The 18,639-nt window shown below is 43.1% G+C and overlaps 1 protein-coding gene across 3 annotated transcripts in view; it reads right to left on the bottom strand.

Moving 5' to 3' along the window:
• LOC1271321 (1-acyl-sn-glycerol-3-phosphate acyltransferase alpha) overlaps positions 1-18,639 on the bottom strand; it is a 57,022-nt gene that overhangs the window by 18,115 nt on the left and 20,268 nt on the right. For all 3 annotated transcript variants that reach the window (XM_061659098.1, XM_061659096.1, XM_061659097.1), the window contains one exon: positions 9,514-9,629. In XM_061659098.1, coding sequence (XP_061515082.1) covers positions 9,514-9,573 — 60 coding nt within the window. In that variant the 5' untranslated portion in view covers positions 9,574-9,629. The remainder of the gene's footprint in view (positions 1-9,513; positions 9,630-18,639) is intronic.

Below are 18,639 nucleotides of genomic sequence, written 5' to 3'. Positions count from 1 at the left end.
CATTTAAAAAAATCACTCAATGTGATGGATATTCCATATTACTACTTACTGGTAATTTTGAACATAATAAATGCGCCTAAATGTAGACTATATTTTCCAGGCTAGTAGCAGATAAATCATAAAATTCGATACCTCAATAAGAATACCTCCAAGTAGTAAAAGTTTAGCGAAAATTCAATGGTTACATAATGTTCGTACAACATAGCCATTTATAAGTCATTACAATGTAGTTATAAAAAGTTATCCCAAATAACCAAATCGTCCTTAACCCACTGTAAAACCACTTCAAACCCACGTGGGTTTGTGGTGGTCGATTCAGTCGTTAACCCACCAAATTTTAGAACAATCGGAGCTGCCAGTTCCGATCCGATGTATTTATCTTGCCCACCCTTAACCCACCTTTTCCAAAATTGCTTTGAGGAAAAGTTGGGTCAAGGGTTGGCTAAGGTCAATATGCTGAACAGGGTTTTAACTATTCGATTGATTACATTCATTCACTTACATCACTGCACTTTAACTTCAGCAATAGTATTAGTCTATAAACTATGCACTGACCAGCGAAATGGAAGAGTTCATTCGCAAGTAAACAAACACACATATACACATATTACACATGAATGTTTTACAACAAACCAACTAAAATACACACGTTTAATTGCTTCCTTTTCACAATTAAATAACATTTTAACACAAGTGAAACATGTTGAGCAAATAAATTGCCCGTGCATAAAAAACTGACTTCAACAACATTGAAGTGGCTGCTTCTGTGGCCGTGTGGCTTAACCCACCAAACTTATAGTTTTTTAGCTTTGTTTGATGGAACTGGATTTTTAGTACAAGAAATTGGTGGCGTTTTCGGTATCTTGGTTATATGGGATCCTTTAATATTATGGTAGCATAGTCTACATTTAGGTGTCAACACACGTGTAGTGCAATCCACTCCTTTTCGTTGAATCATTCGCAATAGTTACAACGTTCAATTCAATTTTTAACTCCACTACACGCTAACGCTACCCATCGCAGATCGACCCATGTGTGTGTTAAACTGTTGATTAAGCCCTTTAACTTTAATCCGCACAAATTAGTTTCAACTCGTCGGCAACCATAGCGAGTGCTTACCATTTTTCAGTGCATTACCTCTTTTTTTTATTCACACCACTTTTCCAAAAAGCTTTCCCCGGTAAAACTTTGTCCGTAATTTTGCCGTGTTCATACCCCAAATATGAGTGCGCTGGAACACTCGGGTTTAATTAAAACTGGTACTGTGCAACCTTTCCGTCTACCACCAACCCCAATGAGGACGTGACTGTGGAGGATGTGGTGTTTCTACAGCGCACACAAACATAAAAGCGTGCTTGATCATACGGCAATACAACCCAAACCATCTCAAACTCCCAGCCCAAACACCGATCGGTACCGTTTTTATTAGCAACCTAACATGAAACAAAGTCCTTGTCCCTCCAGCACCTAAAAGCGTTGTACTCGGTAAAGGGTTAGGTGGGAGTGGGCATGCCACCAGTATCAAGCCTCGAATTTGCCCGCACTTTTCCAGCTCACTAGCGCAACACCACTCTTCTCGTCGCTCAACAATTTTCCCGGCGATACGTTTGTTTCCTCCACGGGTTGTTGCGCACATCCACTTTCCACTCAATAAAAGACATGTCGTGCAAAAATATAATAATAAAAAACACACTCACAAAAAGCGTCGCTTTCTACACACGCCCGGCTCACTCGTTACGAGAAACTCGGGGAGCCACATTGGAACAAGCGCAACCTAACCTTTCTCCCGCGCTAAAAGGGAAGTTCAGAATGGGCACAGTGAAGGTGAGAGTGGTTTTTGCTCGGAAAACAGTGCCAACAAAAACCCTGATTTGCATTCGAGTTGCGAGCCATATTTCCTATAATTTTCCCGCCCGACTGTGTACTCTCGTGGGAGCTAACCCAACGCAAACCCGTTTTTGCAGGTGGATAGGTGGAAGCTCATTTTCCGGTGAAGTGCCCCCTGCTTTCCACCAACTTTCGGTGAAAAACGCGTGAAAAAGGATGTTTGCAATTATTTTATTATGATTCGTACTGTCATTTACGCGAGAGCCTCATCGAAAAGGGACGCTGGAAGCTTCCGGAAAATGTTCGAGTTTCTTTAATGTTGGGGTTTTTTCTATTTCCGGTGATCTATACGCACTCATTTTCATGTCATGATAACGTCTCTAAAGACACTCTGCAAGTATAAATTAGTCTCCTTCCAGTTTTCTAATGTCTCTCTAACAACACCTGCGCCTGAACTAGAAGCGGAAAAGCGGCCAGGTAGCTCTCAGTACACTCAGTTGTTTTCAGTAGTAATAGTTTCTTGGTGACGGTTCTTCTTGCAAAGATTCATTGGTGCCTACACTTGTCTTGCCCAATTTTCCTGCTACCTGCTCTCAAACGCTAATGGGCACGATTTTTCCAAAGCAAGCCCGGGAAAGGATCTTCCCAACAAAAAGGTCCTCTCGGCAACAAGAAAATGGAGTCATTATTTCGATATTATGCAACCGTAGGAATTCGACCCACAGTGGTGCCATCTGCCCAGAAATTCCACGGGCAACAAACCTGAAAGCAGCAGCATCTTACGCGACACCAAGATGCCATCCGACTTCATCGTTCCAAGACCCTTAAAGTGGAGAAATAAATTAGTTCCTCCCAAAATGTATCCTTGTTGGGAAACCTACCCGACTTCTCAGTGCCCCTGCAGCTTCTGCTACAGTTTTGCGTTACTTACAACGCAACTGAATCGTCTCTGTGTTACCGTCGCTACCTTCCCCTTCAATACGGTGCATGTTTATGCGTTTGTGGTTTCCTCCAGGCTGTGCGCCGATTTACAACGGAAAGTTTAGAAGACATTGCCACTACCACTGCGCTCTGGTGTACTTTTGAGCAAAGACAGGGAAAGTCTTCCTGCTTCCTTTGCTCGGAATTACCCACGGAAAAGTGACTTTAAATGTTCGACAAAAAAACAAGGCTCACAAAGATATTGTAGGGATGGAAAACAGTGAGAAAGTGAACCGCTTTGCCTAACTGCAGCTCGCTATATCGCAGACGTCTACATGAAAATGAGCTAAATTTCGACTGTCTGTGCAATTTGCCTGTCGCCGGTAGAATTGTTCAACGCAGCAAGTGGAGTGTACTTTAAAATTACACTAAGAAAAGGGAAAACATTCATGCAGCTTACAAACACAAACCAACCAACCCAAACAAAACCAGCGCCCGGAAAGAGATTACATCTTTTAATTCAATTACAAAAGTGGTAAGCCCACCAAGGAGCCTCGTAAGTGCAAGCGTGTGTGTGTAGTCCTTCAGTCCTTCAGACGGAGCGAACTGAAAGATAAGCAATTGAGGTGAATTGCTTATCTTGATAAAAGAAAACCACGCACGGGCTCGTCGTAAAACAAGCCTTTCTGGCAAACACAACACACTGGCTGTGTGGGTAATGGCAATCGTGGCTGACGTGGTTCGCTGACGTTGTCACAAATTGAGATGCTTTTACCCGTAACGGGGTACATCATGCTTCGTGTCGTTGCTGTTGTTGCTGATGCAATTTCATACCCATTTATACACTTTCCACTCCCACCGAGCAGCCACCACAAGAAACGGTAGTAAATGGAGAGCTGGAGAGAACCGTTTCGTCGAACGAGGTGGTTCTTTCCGCCGGGCACGCGCGAACGAAAGCGATTGCTTTGGAGCAATTTAGTCATTAGAAGGAAAGGGGCGTAATTAATTGTAATCACGATATGCGTAATCAAGAGCTGTTTGCTTAAGAGTAGAAATGAAGCTAGGCGCTGGGAGCACAGGTAACGGGAGGTATGTTTTATTATTCGTTTTGTTTCGGTTGAGTTCTAGAAGAGAGCTCGTTCCATACGAAACATTATCCAATCAAGAATACTGAGCTTAATGATTTATTCTAGGTACATTTTCGGCAAGTTTGTACAACTGTAATCATTTAAATATAGTTTGGTACAAAAGGTATAACATTGCTTCTATAATTTGCATATAAAATCGCCCAAATGTATGCAATTCTGAATACATATTTTTCTTATTAGGATCATTTGTGGTATTTAATAAACCACAAATTATAGAATAAATGAATTATTTCGATTGGAATACTTTAAACAAACTAAATATCTTCAAACAATCCCTGAGGCTTCAAATAAGCTGCGTAAACTTGACTACATTGACTCAATAAAACAACCCAAAAATGTTGACTTTCAACTAAAGAGCAAACACCAATTAATGACGGTGCAGAAATAAATTCCATTAACAGACCCACGGTTCATCTGGTCCGTTCCATCCCAAACAGACCCAAAAGTAACCTCAAACCCTAGGGTTATACATTAAACCAACGTCACCAGCAAAAAGGGATCGTGGGATTTGATCTTTGTGATCCCTACTTAGGACACCTTCAGCATGTCACCCAGCGCGATAATGGACTCAACTACGGAACTAATCTCCGCTTTTCATTCTCAAGCACAAACGTTGGCATGAAAATGAAGCGAAGCTCTGTCTTTACCGCACATTCTCGATCCCACCTGTGGGTGCTCGGGTGTGGAGTGATTAGCATTCATTTACCATTCTTCACAGTTTTGAGCCGAACCAGAAAAATACAAAGAGCTCAATTTATCGTGAAGTTTTATGCAATTTACGGTAAATCAAGGTTTCGTAAATAAACCCAAAACCAAGATTACACAACAAATTTGGAGCTGCCTTGCCATGCTTCTTCACCGAATATTCGTTCATCTGGAACAGTAACTTCATAATTTCTTATTGATGCTAATCATACACCGACAAACGTTGGCGAAAATAATCGTTCAGCAAGATTAGCATGACGGGTCTGCACACGAATTTGTTTACATTTCCTCCCCGGGATGAAAAGTCGAACACAACACAATTGACGGGCCAACGGACATTACATCTTCTTCCCGTACAACGCAGCCATCATTCCGAACATTCTACCCAGAGCATGAGAGCTTTCCCATCATCGTCGTCATCGCCATCCGCTTGCAACGGTTGTTGCTCAAATTTTTAAACTTCGTTACTATGCAAATTTTATGGATCTTGAATAATGCTGCGTGTTTTCTTTACCCCAGTAAGAGATCCTCATTTCCCAGTTCAGAGGAGATGTAACAAGTGTACTGCTCAGCAGGAATGGAGTCAATTTCCAAAACTGCGTACCTCTGACATGGCTTTGTGTCTTTTCAAGTTTTTCAGCCATTCCATTGTCACGTTGCATGTTAAAGAAAACGGAGCAATTTCACAGGAACAGCGAGCAACATTTGCGTCAACGCGTAACTGGATCAATTCAGCGAGGTGTAGAAGTTGTTGGAGCTCGAAAGTTTTTCAATACATCCCAGGCGACAAAGAGATTATTAAATGAGATAAGTAGATTTTAAATCATCCACGTTAAATACACACTATATTTTTCATAGCATACTTTAAGGCGTTTTTTAAGAAAAACGCTCAAATGTATGCAATTGAAACACAAATACGCATTATTTAGGCATTAACATCAGCTTATCAGCGAAACAGTACAAACATGTGCATCCTTAACTTGCTCCCAGCACAAAAAACCGGAACAAAGCCACTCCGAAACGTCAGCGAGAAGGAAACATTGTCTGAAGGTTAGCTTTATCGTGTCAGCAAATGTACAACACCACGTTGAATCTCTTTTTGTTGTAACCGGAACCGGAATCGATAGATGTTTTGTCTCCATGTTTCTGTTTCCGAAATGTGCTTAGCTTCAGCTACGTATCTCAATGTTCCATTCTCCTTCTGTGATAGTGGAGTACATTGTATGCGGAGGAAAACAGTTGCCCATTTGTATTTAAATCTACTTGCTTCAGCAAGTCCTCTGCCCTAGCACCAGATGGAGCAGCCTTTTACGGTTCATTTTTCAATTCATTTCACGGTGACACTCACTGCCTTGGTGACAGAAAGCGGATCAGTAGCTGACCAACAGTTTTCCACGAAACATCACGAGATGGAACCCGTTGACTTACACTTTAAAAGTCGATGCTTTTTCTTGACAGATTTTTACATATACTACACCATCCCATCACTTAAGCACCAGTTTTGCTTTTGGGGAGTAATCATCATCCCAAATATCCCCGAACCTTTTCCGATGGTTTGTGAGGTGTTTTCCCTCCGTTCCACATAAATGCATAATATATGTAGCTAATTTATTTATTTCCATGCTTCCCGGGACAGTGCTGCCAGGGGAGGGGGTAAATTGATGCCTAGAGGAAGTTTTCCCTCCAAACTCAGGATACGGAACGATGAAATATTGGGTTGAAATTTTCACTTTCCGCTCTTCCTTCCGCTCCTTCGCTGTGCCAACGCAGAGGAAAAACACTGAACATCGTTCAGCAGTTTAGCTTTGCCGTTCAGGTTGCGTGGCTTTCCCTGCAAGCCCCGGTTCGTCGCTTGCGATGCGATGCACGGTATTTCGCATTTTCCACCAACCTCCCGAGATTTACCCTGTACTTGGGGTTGAAAGTTTGGGGTGAAAAAAGGAAAAACATTCGCCTGTTCCCCGCACCGCACGATGCAGCTTTCCTCATCGTGTTGAGGGCAAAGGACAATGAAGGCAATTTAAATTCAATGTATAAACAAACCGTACCTCCTCAAAGCAAAAAACACACACACACTACATGTATGAACGGCGAAGGGAAATTTTGAGACACATACCGTCGCCTAGATCATTCGTCTCCATTCACACAGGCTTAGGGACTGTCACACGGCCGTCCGGGTCAACTTCAGGTGAGCTCGGATACGAACAGGCATGTCGGAAGGATATGGAATAACCGAAAGGGGGACGGGTCGAAAAAACATCCGTTCGTCACTTCATACTGCAAAGCTTGAGGGCAAAAGCGAGCCAAAGAAAACCCGTCGGAACGACCGAAGAAGAACAAAAAGAAAATTTATTTTCTCGTCTTCTCGTCATCATAGCTTTGCCTGCTTTCTGGGGCTATGTCTTCGTGGTCCCCAACTTAAAAAAAACTGTACAAAATTGCAACAATATTTTCGCAATGCTGTATGCTATTTCCTCTTCCATTGCTTCATCCAAAAAAAAAACCCGGAGTCATAAATTCACATCTGTCAAATGGAGCTTAATCTTTTCATAATCGCTGCTGGCCGCCGAAAGCGTTTTTTACGCTGGTTTTTGTCCTTGCAGTTTGAAACGAAACCTCCACAAATATGGCCTAAGAAATGTTGCCTTTTGAGAACGGTTGCAGCAAATTGAAAATGACAGCGGAAGTGAACGTTTTGTTAGTTATTTATGGTATTTATTTTCAATTTCCTAGAGGCAAAAATATGTCAAATTTTGGGTGCACAATAAATATTTGAAAAGAATGTAACATAACAACACCACCTTAAGCTGACGTAATTTATTCAAGTGACAATAACTTTTTACCATAACTTAACGTACAACTCGTTACCAGAAAACAAGTCATTATTTGTAGCAACTAATTCTAATGACCTTCAAAGAATTCAACTCCATCTCGGGTAATGTGCTTTCCCATCGTAAACGATCTCACCAAACGGCCCATTAACACTATCAATCCAACAACAGAGAGAGGGAAGGCTCTCTCGTGGGATTGAGGGACATAATTTATTTTAACACTCCCCTTGCTGCACACTAACACACTGTCGAAAACATTCCACCACCAAAAAACCAACAACGAAAGGATGAAAAATCTGCCGAACACAGCAAACTCGTCCCAATCAATAGTTTTTGTTCCTACAAACGAAATGTCAATGCTAGTGATGGGCCTTTTCTGTCTACTTAACTCTCTACCACTGCCCCTGGCTGCGTGGTTGTGTGAGTGACAAATTTACACCACCCAGAAAAATACTAAAACCCTGTTCCGGCGAGCAGCAACACAACGACCACCAAAAGATGGTTGACCCTTCCAGAGGGCGCTTCAACAGCCTCGGGCAGCAGTGTTCGAAAGCGAACTCCCGGTACCATCAACTTCGGGGACATGGCTATAAATTTCAATCCCCTCACTACCGGGGATTTGTACTCTCGAACTGATGCCACTGGATGCTCGAGCATTCGAGTTCACTCTGCACGGTACGGTAACTAACCGAAAGGGCAAACAGAGTGTATTCTGCTTTCCAATAGGTTAGTTTTTGAGTGCACCAAACTCGCTCACTGCCGCTACAGGTTTGAATGTCAAGTGGAATGTGGGCGGCTAGAAGAGAGGAAAAGGCTAAAAGAACAGATCCCATCCATTTCCTTACCTCTGTTCGGAAATGCTCTGGAACGTTGTTCATGGTAGGGATTGAAATGAAAAACCAACAGATCACGAATTCTTCGGTAGGAGAGAATGCAATTATACATTTGGTTACAGCAGTCCAATCGTTTCGGAACTAGTAACGCAATGCTGCAGATAGTAGTGCAGCAAAACGTTCATCTCAAGAATGTGCATGCGACAAACCTTGTTAACTGGAGTCCACAGAGCAGGCAAATAAGGTTCAAACAAGCACTGTTTGTTTGGTCAAATGCATAGATTAAGGCGTTCTTATACACCAAGTAACCATTACAACCATATTAGCCTAAAAGTATGCAATCCTAATTACACACCTTCTTTGTTGCATAGCTAAAATGCTAAAATAACCTCTTATACAAAGTTCTTAGTTCGCTTATGGATAAAAATGCCACCTGTGCGTCTTTCAAACAGTTCGAACTTGCAACTCCAGCAAAATACTCTATTAAAATGCAGACATCGTCTCAGAGCACTGCACTGTTTATCTTTGCCTGCAACGATCCTATTCCTGTTCCAGTTTCCTGTGCACAGAAGTCCTGACTCTATCAGCAGCAAACATGCACCTTCGCTTCGAAACAGCTTATTGAAAGTAAATATGAAATTATAGTCCCCCATTAAATGCACTCAAGGGCGAAATTACCTTTACTGCCAGTAAATGTCAATAATGCCAATTGGACAATCGGGAAGGGAAAAATCGACTCTGTTTGTATGCAGAAGCGCCCCTGTTTCTGAGCTCCAGCTCTCTCACAAACGGGAGTCCTTTTTCCCCACTCCCCAGCATGGGAATGCAAAAACCGAGATGAATCATTTTCGGATAATTAATTTACAATTTCAATTCACCGTCAACCTTCATCAACGTCGTTTGTTGACAGAAGGCGAACCAATTGATGAGGTGATTTGTAAATTGACCCCACCATTTGGATTCACTAGGCCTGCTTCCATTTGTTTGCTATTTAATATTCTTCGGTTCAATTGCTCGGTTCCAGTTGGGAGCGAACGGGAGATTCCTGGCCGACCTACCGTTCTGTCATGGGATGAATTGACCTCTCACACTCCCATACAAATCAAGCGGAGGTGGAGGTGGATAAATGATAGCTTGGGAATGACAGGATTATTATATGCGTGCGTTACAGTCCCCAGCCTCCCGGTTCCTCTTTCTAGTTCACTGTAGCTTGTTTAAATTAATACACCGCCCATTAATTATTCTCACCTGTATCGTCTCCTGTGCCGAGTACTTCTGCTTATCCGCCATTTTCAGCTTGCCCAGCATTGCGTCCCGGGCTGCGGTCGGTGGTGTCGGTCGGTTCGCCAGCCTGCTAGTGGAACCTGTGCGGGGTGAATGAACAAAAAAGCGTATAAAACACGTGAATTATTTAGTGCTGTTGGTGCGTTGGAGAACATTATTCTACACTTTGTTCTATGCCCGGAACTATTACCACCGTTCCCTAGAGCCTTTCCCCGGAAAACTTGTTGTACTCTCCCAATAGTGAAAACATATTTATTTTGTTTTACTGTCGATGTGTGTGTTATTTTTTTCACCTTCTCCACTTTACTTTACCACAGCGAATGTGACGCTTTTTCTGCTCATACGTTCCTGATCAAATTGATGTGATTTACTACCGAAACCGAAACCCCGCAGGCATCACGTGCATCTCCCGTTCGAGCTCTACATAGCAACTAAGCCATCTATGATTGGATTTGGTGTGTCCAAGCACTCTTGTGTGCTTGTTTTTCGCTTGCCTCACCGATCCAATCCATCTAACCGCCAATGCAGCAAAACAGTTGCGCCATAACGCCATAACCGACCATCATGTGGGATTGTGTGTGTGTGTGTGTTTTTGCAATAGAAAAAGGGGGAGCCGCACTTGATGCAAAACGTTGATATTTGATTGAGTTTGTGTTATGATAGGAGTGTAATTTTTGTGTCCCTTGTGGAATCGGGGAAACGAGGATAAAAGAAGCATCATGGTTATGATAAACGAGTCATCAAAATCTATACACACACAAGCAAATAGTATGGAGAACGAAAAAAAACAACAAACTGGACTCAACTCTTGACAATGAGCGCGTATGACTCGATTAAAACATACTTTACATAAAAGTATCACTCGCTTTACTATTCACTCTACTAAGAAAGCTAATGATGAAATGGCGTGACCATGAAAACCTCCCTAAAAGGGGTCCAAAAACACATTTCTGGAGCTTCCCTTACCCAAACTAGTGGATAAATTATGCAATCCATCGTTGGTCATTGAAACATTATTAGAAATGATGCAACACCGGAAGGGTCGAATCTTCCGAAACAAACGCAAAGCACACGTCATCACCAGCCGGTTGCTCATCAATTATGAATGGGTATGTCACATGGATGCAATGATCGTTTGTATTGGTACATTTTCGGACAGAAAAGAACAGAAAATGGACATCTCTTTTGGACATCATAATTTTTTTTTTTGTCTCTCTGGACACAAACCGAAACCCAGCAGAGTTCCAACCACCTCGATACAGCAATGTATCGAACCAATGAAATGGATAGCCATTAAGGACGGGTCATACATTGGTCCCTCCACATCAATTCGCTGCAATGGGTAAAAATGCAAAACCCCAAATTCATCACAAGCTTTTACCGACACAGCTATTTCTGTCTTCCAAGAAAGCCTTCCAGATCCCACCAATTCCGACGAAACAGATCGATTTGTCTCTACTGGTGGTGACAGCTCGGAATCGAACCTACCCGATTCCTATTCTATGTTCGGAATCAATTCCGGAGCTGATTCCAGAGTTGAGTCCGGAGCCGATTCCGGAGTTGAATCCGGAATCTATTCCGGAATTGGAATAGGTTACGTAATCAGAATCGGCTCCGGAATCGGAGCCGACTTAGGAAAATGAAAGTTGTTCATGTAACATAGTCAGAATTGACTCCAGATTTGGTATTAGCTCCGGAATGAAAATCAGCTCCTGAATTGAAGTAAGAGGTTTCAGTAGCGAAAGCTGTCAGGGATTCTCCATGAGAAAGGATCGTCTACAAGTAAATTTTGATTCTTTGCTTCTATCAATACGTAGCATAATTGGATCCAAACGTCTCTTCTCATAGAGATGCCAAAATCGACTCAGATTTCGAAGCCAATTCTGATTTTGGAGCCATTTCTGATTCCAGAACCGATTCTGATTCCGGAACCAATTATGATTCTGGAGCCAAATCCAAAGCTGATTCTGGTTCCGGAGCCGATTCAGGAACTAATTCCGGAAACTGATTCTGGACCTACTATCCGGAATCGATTCCAGAAAACTTCGGAGCTAGCCGGAATCGATTCCGAGGAAAACTTCATTTTCCCATCACTAATCTCCTCATCTGCAGTTTGGTTTCTGCAATTCAAAGCCCTTACCGTCAACGGTCAAGCTTGGTTTCAATTTAATGCTGACCTCAACACTTAGATCCTACCATCCTTGGGGTGGCATCGTCATTGCGCCATACCAAAGACACATCTCGCACACTGCGAAGGACATGAAGCCAATCAAAAGCCAGACACATATTGAGGATGCTCAAGGGAATGAGGGAACCAAACTGCGTACAGCGAAGGACGTAAATGGTTCGATATTTATTTAACTAATCAAACGCTCGATAAAACCCCAACACCGCACCTTGGTACCGCAGGGAACGGTTCAGTTGACGCCAGTCGAGATACGAGCAGAACTTTTGTGATATGCGGCTCCAAATTCCTCCCCATTACCAGATCCAACCCCACCGGCTTATGAAAATCAAATCAAATACTCTAACGAAATGGAGCAAACTTTTGTGCCACACTTACACGAGCGCGCTCTTCCATCGGGCGTGATCGTTGGCGTTTGGTTGGAGTTGTTTGCTGATGGTCCTCACATTCCACTGCACTGGCATGTAGAATCTGTACCCGAAGGTGTGAAAATTTCAAGCATCCTTTCACCTATTTGCCTTTCGATTCGCTCGGTGGGCTCTCATTCTCTGGGCCTGGGGTTGCTGGGGTTCCATGCGTCATGCATTAGCAAACATTCCAATATCATCCTCCTCATCCATTGCGTCCTAAACGTTTCCTCCCCAAGCAGAACCAACAACAAACCGCACCAGGCATTATATTTACGAATCCAACAACCCCCGAACAACAGCACAGCCCACATCATCATCATCAGCAGCAGCACCGTAAAGGGCAACAGCAGAAAACCAGTATTGAGATCTCATCATCGTAATGGTCCATCAGCTCTCCTTCCTGGCTCCTTCCCTTTCAGGGTTTGGAATATTGCCAAATGTCGATTGTGCGCGAGGATGAGTCAATATTTGTTCGATTCTCGATTCTCGGGACAGGGAGCCTCGTTCAAATAGCTCGTAAACATATCACTGACATTGAGAGGCCGGAACATCATCATCATCAACACAGACACACATTGGACCCTCTGTATTATTTTGGTGCTCCAAGTTTTCATTCCACACTCGGGGGGAGGTTTGTCTGCAGACACACATCCCCAACACGTCACATTACCTTTCGGAGATGTAAGAATTGTTAGCAAAATATTGGAGAAACTTCATCCACGCACAATCGAACCAAACGGCAAAGCTTGCCGGGGAAGTTGTGCTGAGAGCAATAGAATTTATTAAATTGCGAAAAATTGACTATTCCCCCGGGGAAGAACTCCCAAAGGGAACTCTATAGAAATTGGGGAACTTCCCGCCGATATCACACTTCCCGTTTGACGATTGATTCCCAGCCAGATGTGGTATTTGGGCGAGCATTGAAGTGATAAAAACATGAAACTTCATGAACATAAGGCCTTTTTTCTGAGTGTGTTAGGATTCATGGTTAGGATTTCACTAAACCGATAACAGATCCAAACGGCCATGCGGCAGCATTTAGCACAACTTCCCAAACAACGGCAAACGACTGAAACCCTACCATTTTGGAGCTCCGGAAACACATTAACGTGGAGTAAAGTGCTTCTTCTCCCCCCACAAAACATCAAGTGCTACCGCATTATCCTACAGAGGGGTTGATGCGTTGTGAGTTGTTTAGCTTTATTTCTTAAATACATTTGCCACGAAATTCAATTTACCTCCGCGCCCATTCCGTTAGAGCACGCGCGCATACACACAGAGCATCATATCCGATAATGGGCAAACTTTAAAATGCTTCCTAGAGAAAACGGCAACTTCTAGCTGTGAACGCCTGCATACCCGAATTGGTGCAGACAGCGAACCAATTTGCTATCGATTTTCGATTCCAAAAGCCACGATCGAAAGCGAGAAACAACGACACCCGGCCGCACTCTTCTTGCAAAACCAGCGACGGGAATTTCGTAGATTGGTGCTGCCAAACAATGCTAACCTCTTGCCAAACACGGCTTTCAATGGATCCTTCTTCTATGCTGACGGGAACCGTGACTGTGCCTTCAATCCCGGGGGCCCCCACAAACATTCCACAGCCGTTTAATTCCACCATCGCGCGGCAGTGACAGAAACAAGATGATCCGACCGATCCAACCTCCCAATCGTTCCCCCAAAAATGCTGGCATTATATTGAACCATAAAACATTTTCCTCCCAATTTAAACCTTAAAGAAATCTACCCCAAAATTCCACCACTGATCCAGGCAGGCACAGCACGAGTCACGGTTCGATGCTAACCACTACCGCGCCATCATCATCGTCATAGGGCCCTTTGGGGAGCGAAAGCGTTGCCTATTTGCAGGCGCTACACCACTGGGCGAGTGAATGTGCCTTTTGCCTATTGGCAGGCGCAAAACCTCCAACACTTTAAAGCCTGTACGCAGTGTTCGGTAGTTCGGTGACACGGAGACGCGCCATGCTTATCGTTTGTAGATGATCTTAATGGTCATTGAAGCACAACGAGCTCCAACCGTCCCAAGCATCCGAAACACGCACCATCGTCCGTACCATTTGCCTGGTGTGGCGTGAAGCTGGAGCAACTGGAAACTGTTTCTAGGCTCCAATGGTCCCATTCCGGCTGACTTTCCATTTGGGTGATACTTCCTAAATTATTGTTAATTAAGAGGCCTCTCACTGGATGGTGTCGGGCTCCACGCCACTGACGGTGTCGAAAGGCGGAAAATTACTATCCCATCCTGAATGCCGCCTCCATCCACCCGTTTGACAATGTCCTAAAAATGGAGGAAAACGTGAAAGATTTATTGTATTAAAGTGCGACAGACGCCGTCGCGTTCTCTTGCTCGGTAGCTTTACGCGCGATTCCTTTTTCTCTCTGTTTTGTTCGACAGTGTAATGAACTTGACGTTACGGCTTTTCTGCTAACGGATCGAGATGACGTTAGCCCTACGGGGTTTTTAGCCTGGGTACCTGGGCTACGTCGAACGTTCGCGGGAAAATGGTAACGTACGTCTACGTATGTTAGTAGTTAAAATAAAAGCTCTAAAGATTCAATTGAAAGAACAAATATGAAACACGTTGCACGTTCCCAGCAATGCACGGCACCAATGAACTCGACCGAACTCATCGTCTCGTCTGAACCTACTGCCAGTCTTAACCGCTTCCCCCCACAGGCGTTTAATCTACGAGCTCTTTCAAACCGCCGCCCTGCCAATAACGCAATGTCCTTGGGCAAACTACGTTAAAAGGAAGCAAACGAGCGGATATGCATGGCTGAATGGAACCGGCTGAAAGCGCACCCATTCACCCGTTTTGCATCGACCCATGCTATAGACGCGGGCTACGGTGCGCGATCAAAACTGCAACATGTTAACATGCCGGCCGGAATCGACTGCTGTACACAGTGAAATGTTAGTGGAAGAAAATATATGAACGAAAAATGGTCAAAAAATGTGCTGGAAAAAATATATGATTCTCGAGCGCCTAAATGTATGCAACAAAGGTTATTGTTAGTTTCTTGAATTTGTTGCCGTCCCCAATTGACATTTTCGAGTTCTAAAATCAGGGTTTCGAGCTATTTCCCTTAAACTGGCACCTTAAACTTCCCTTAAACTGTACTAGTTTAAGGAACTTAATTACAAGCTCTTTAAAATCGACTGTGAGATGTATTTTTCGATGCTTTTTTCTGTATTCTGTAGGAAATAACTTTTCCAATTCGTATTACTGGTCGCATATTCATTTTATACAAAAAACCGAATCGAATTTTCATCAAATAACGCCTTACAAAAAGTACCTTCTTTTTTGCCAAATATTAAAACAAATTAATCTAAAAAGAATTGGACGACCTCTTCATCCAATAAAAAACGGTTATTCGTACGCACACACGAAATTTTGACACTTTCTACACGTTTTATCACACACAAATCCATATATTTTGGTATCTCGAGCAACATTCGAGCAGATCATGGTTAAAAATTTAGAACAAATGTCACTTGGGTCATTCCAGTAATACTAAACAGCTGTATTGCATACATTTAGGCGCTCCTAAAACTTAAGAACGGTTCGAGCCTCAAGAACAGTTCGTGTTTTAAAAGCTTAGTGACAAAAAAGGAAGAATAAGGACAATTTTTTTTAATAGATCAACATTCAATGATCGTATATTCTAACTTAAAATGAAAATGAATCCAAATAGAACCAAAACAGAGTATTATCCTACATTTCCAAAAAAACACTAAATAATTTTCCATTAATTAAACATTTTGCTGCTTCAAAAAGCACCATTACCGGTGTCTAATTTGACTGTAACACAAAACATTCCACTTTGCCTATTGCACGATGCTATATTTCTCCAATAATTACTCTGCAGCGATTTGCCCCTTCTGTAGCCGACGATTCGCGCGCGAGTTGACCACCAACGGTGCTACCATTAGCCCACCGTTAGCCGAACCAGAAAGCTGAACCCACTCACCCGGGCTGTGCTCTCAGTACGTCAGCGCTGAAAACGCTCCAATAAATTCTAGTTTAATATTTATGAAAACAGTGCGATAAGCTAAAAGCAAATATACATAATTTTCCGGTCCTTTGTCCTATCTTTCGCAGCGGGAGCATTCAGCAGTCCGGAATATCCATTGACCCGCGCAGTCCGCGGCAGTTGCTACTGCTGCCGTGCCAGCATGCCAGCTGACCGAGCTGTGCTTACAGCGGACCCTTCTGGCGCTCTCGGCAACAAGCGACTTTTGCAGCGAAAACGGTCGGACACATTTTATTGCAAATATTCAAATTCGCTTCAAGGCAGTCCATCCGGTTGGCTCGCGCAAGACGATACCCCCAAGTTCCGGTTGCACGACAACAACCGCCCGAAAGGAAGTACATTTTATTCCTGCTCGTCGTAAGGACAAACAGGAAAGAGTCGTCCAAAGACAAATGTTGCAAAAATTAGCCACCAACAAGCACAGGACAGCAAGTAATGTGTCGTTCTGTTTCTTCAGACTACTAGATGTATGTTGTATGTGCTCCCTTCCAAAAGCTAAGCTGGGGGCTGTGTTTCCGCCAGAAGAAACTGCTCCGCAGTGGCGACCCACCCTGATGCTTTGTGAGCGCGGTTGCTGTCGAATAAAATTCACTTTCAACTTTATCACTACCAAACATGCACCGGCTGTTGCTGATTTGCCGCCACACAACACATTTGTCCCAGCCCTCAGAGAGCAGCAGTGTTTTGTGGCGGGCATTTTTTATGGTCTTGCCCAACGTCTTGCCCGACAGGAAACTAAGGTAGCAGGAAAAAAGCGAATAAACATAAACTTTAAAAGCTGCCCCTTTGGAACCAATAACCTTTAGATTTTCGGCAACCAAGAACGGGGAGGTGTCGGGCCTCGCAACGACCACTTTCTTGGACGTGAGAGCATTTCTCATAAAAACCCCCGAGGTACAATTGAAGTGAAAAACTCTGGGTGCAAAATATTTGCTTCGCCCTTTTATTAGTAGCGCAAGGGAGGCTGCCCATTCCATCGGTTGCAATTGCTTTCTTCTCCCTTCATACCCAGCATCATATCTTTCCAGCAGAGCGCCATCTTTCAAATGGCTGGCAGAGGGGTGGAAATGGATTGCATTTTCTGCCGCCTCTTCGAGACGAAACCACGCACGAACACGGGCGGTACTTTGGGCTGCTGTCCCTTTCGTGGGCATCGCCATGAAATGCCTACACTGTACGCGAGCAAAAATGGCCTTATCCGGCAGACCGAATGGCAATGTTTCTTTATCAAAACCTTGCCACTCGCTGTGCTGTGGAGCTCTGCACGGCTGTCGAACTACTGCTTCGTTGGTGGTAAGTTTTCCAAGCACCGTCTTAAAGCTACACTCCCTAGCAAAAAGGGGGGGAACAGAAGCTTCTACTAGACGTTTATTTTGCCTGTTTTGCGCTACCGCTTTTGAGGGTCAGAAAAATACAGGAGGCTTCAATTTGGCTTAGATTTGGAATTGAAAATCGATACTGATTTGCATAACGGGAAGGATCTGCCCGTGTTCCCGCGGTGAGGTGAAATACGAATCATTGTTGGGGCGCTCTAGGTAAGGTTCGTCTCCCAAAGGAGACTTTTATTTGCATCTTAGCAAAGGGGGCTGCAAGTTGTTTTGGGTATAAAGTAGGCCTGCTTGTGTATAGTGAGCAGCGCTCCGAATGGTACGACAGTATTGGCAAAAGCCATGTTTGTTTGTTTTGTTGAACAAGAAAGTTGTATGCAAAACACACTCAAACACAGCAAACTACATGTATCGATTGTGTTTGTACTAATTAAAACAGTATTTATGATCGAAGTTGTGTTACGTTACATTTTACGTTACGTTAGGTTAAGCCCATGTTAAGCTAGAGACGCTGGCAATCTGCCTTTATCGAGGTTCAGTTATCATCAATAACATATTTTATTACAAGAAATGAATACATTGCCAAGACATGATTTTATTTCTAAATTATCTCTCTTGTTTACATATTTATTAAATTGGCAGTAATTTATTTTCAAGGGCACATTTTTTCTATCGTTTCATCACTAAACTTATCTAATAGAAACTACACTGAGGGATAACTTGAGAACGCATTTGTCAGCAACGCTCACACTATAAATAACAAAAATAATACCGAGTGGAAATGGCAAGAAATATATACATGTTTACTGTCGCCAAACTTCCTCTCTCATGGACCATGGATGTCGCGACAGTTGGAAAACTTTAGTCTCATACCCTTGCATGAAGATACGTTGATTGAGTCATTCGTCATTGTGTAATTTATACAGCTGGTTTTAGCATTAAAGCTAAAACATATAGTGTAGGTAGTTCAACATAGTATGAGTAAGGATATAAATGGTTCAACATGCTATTTTTTCTGTTAAAAATTAAAGTTTTTTGTCTTTTTACTCTATTGGTACTTTCAGCAAATCCGCCTGACAATATGCAATTCATTCGCCATCTAATAGTA

Source organism: Anopheles gambiae, chromosome 3 (assembly GCF_943734735.2).
Source record: "Anopheles gambiae chromosome 3, idAnoGambNW_F1_1, whole genome shotgun sequence".
Taxonomy (NCBI): domain Eukaryota; kingdom Metazoa; phylum Arthropoda; class Insecta; order Diptera; family Culicidae; genus Anopheles; species Anopheles gambiae.
The sequence above is the reverse complement of the archived record's forward strand: the minus strand, read 5'-3'. Positions and strand labels throughout refer to the sequence as shown.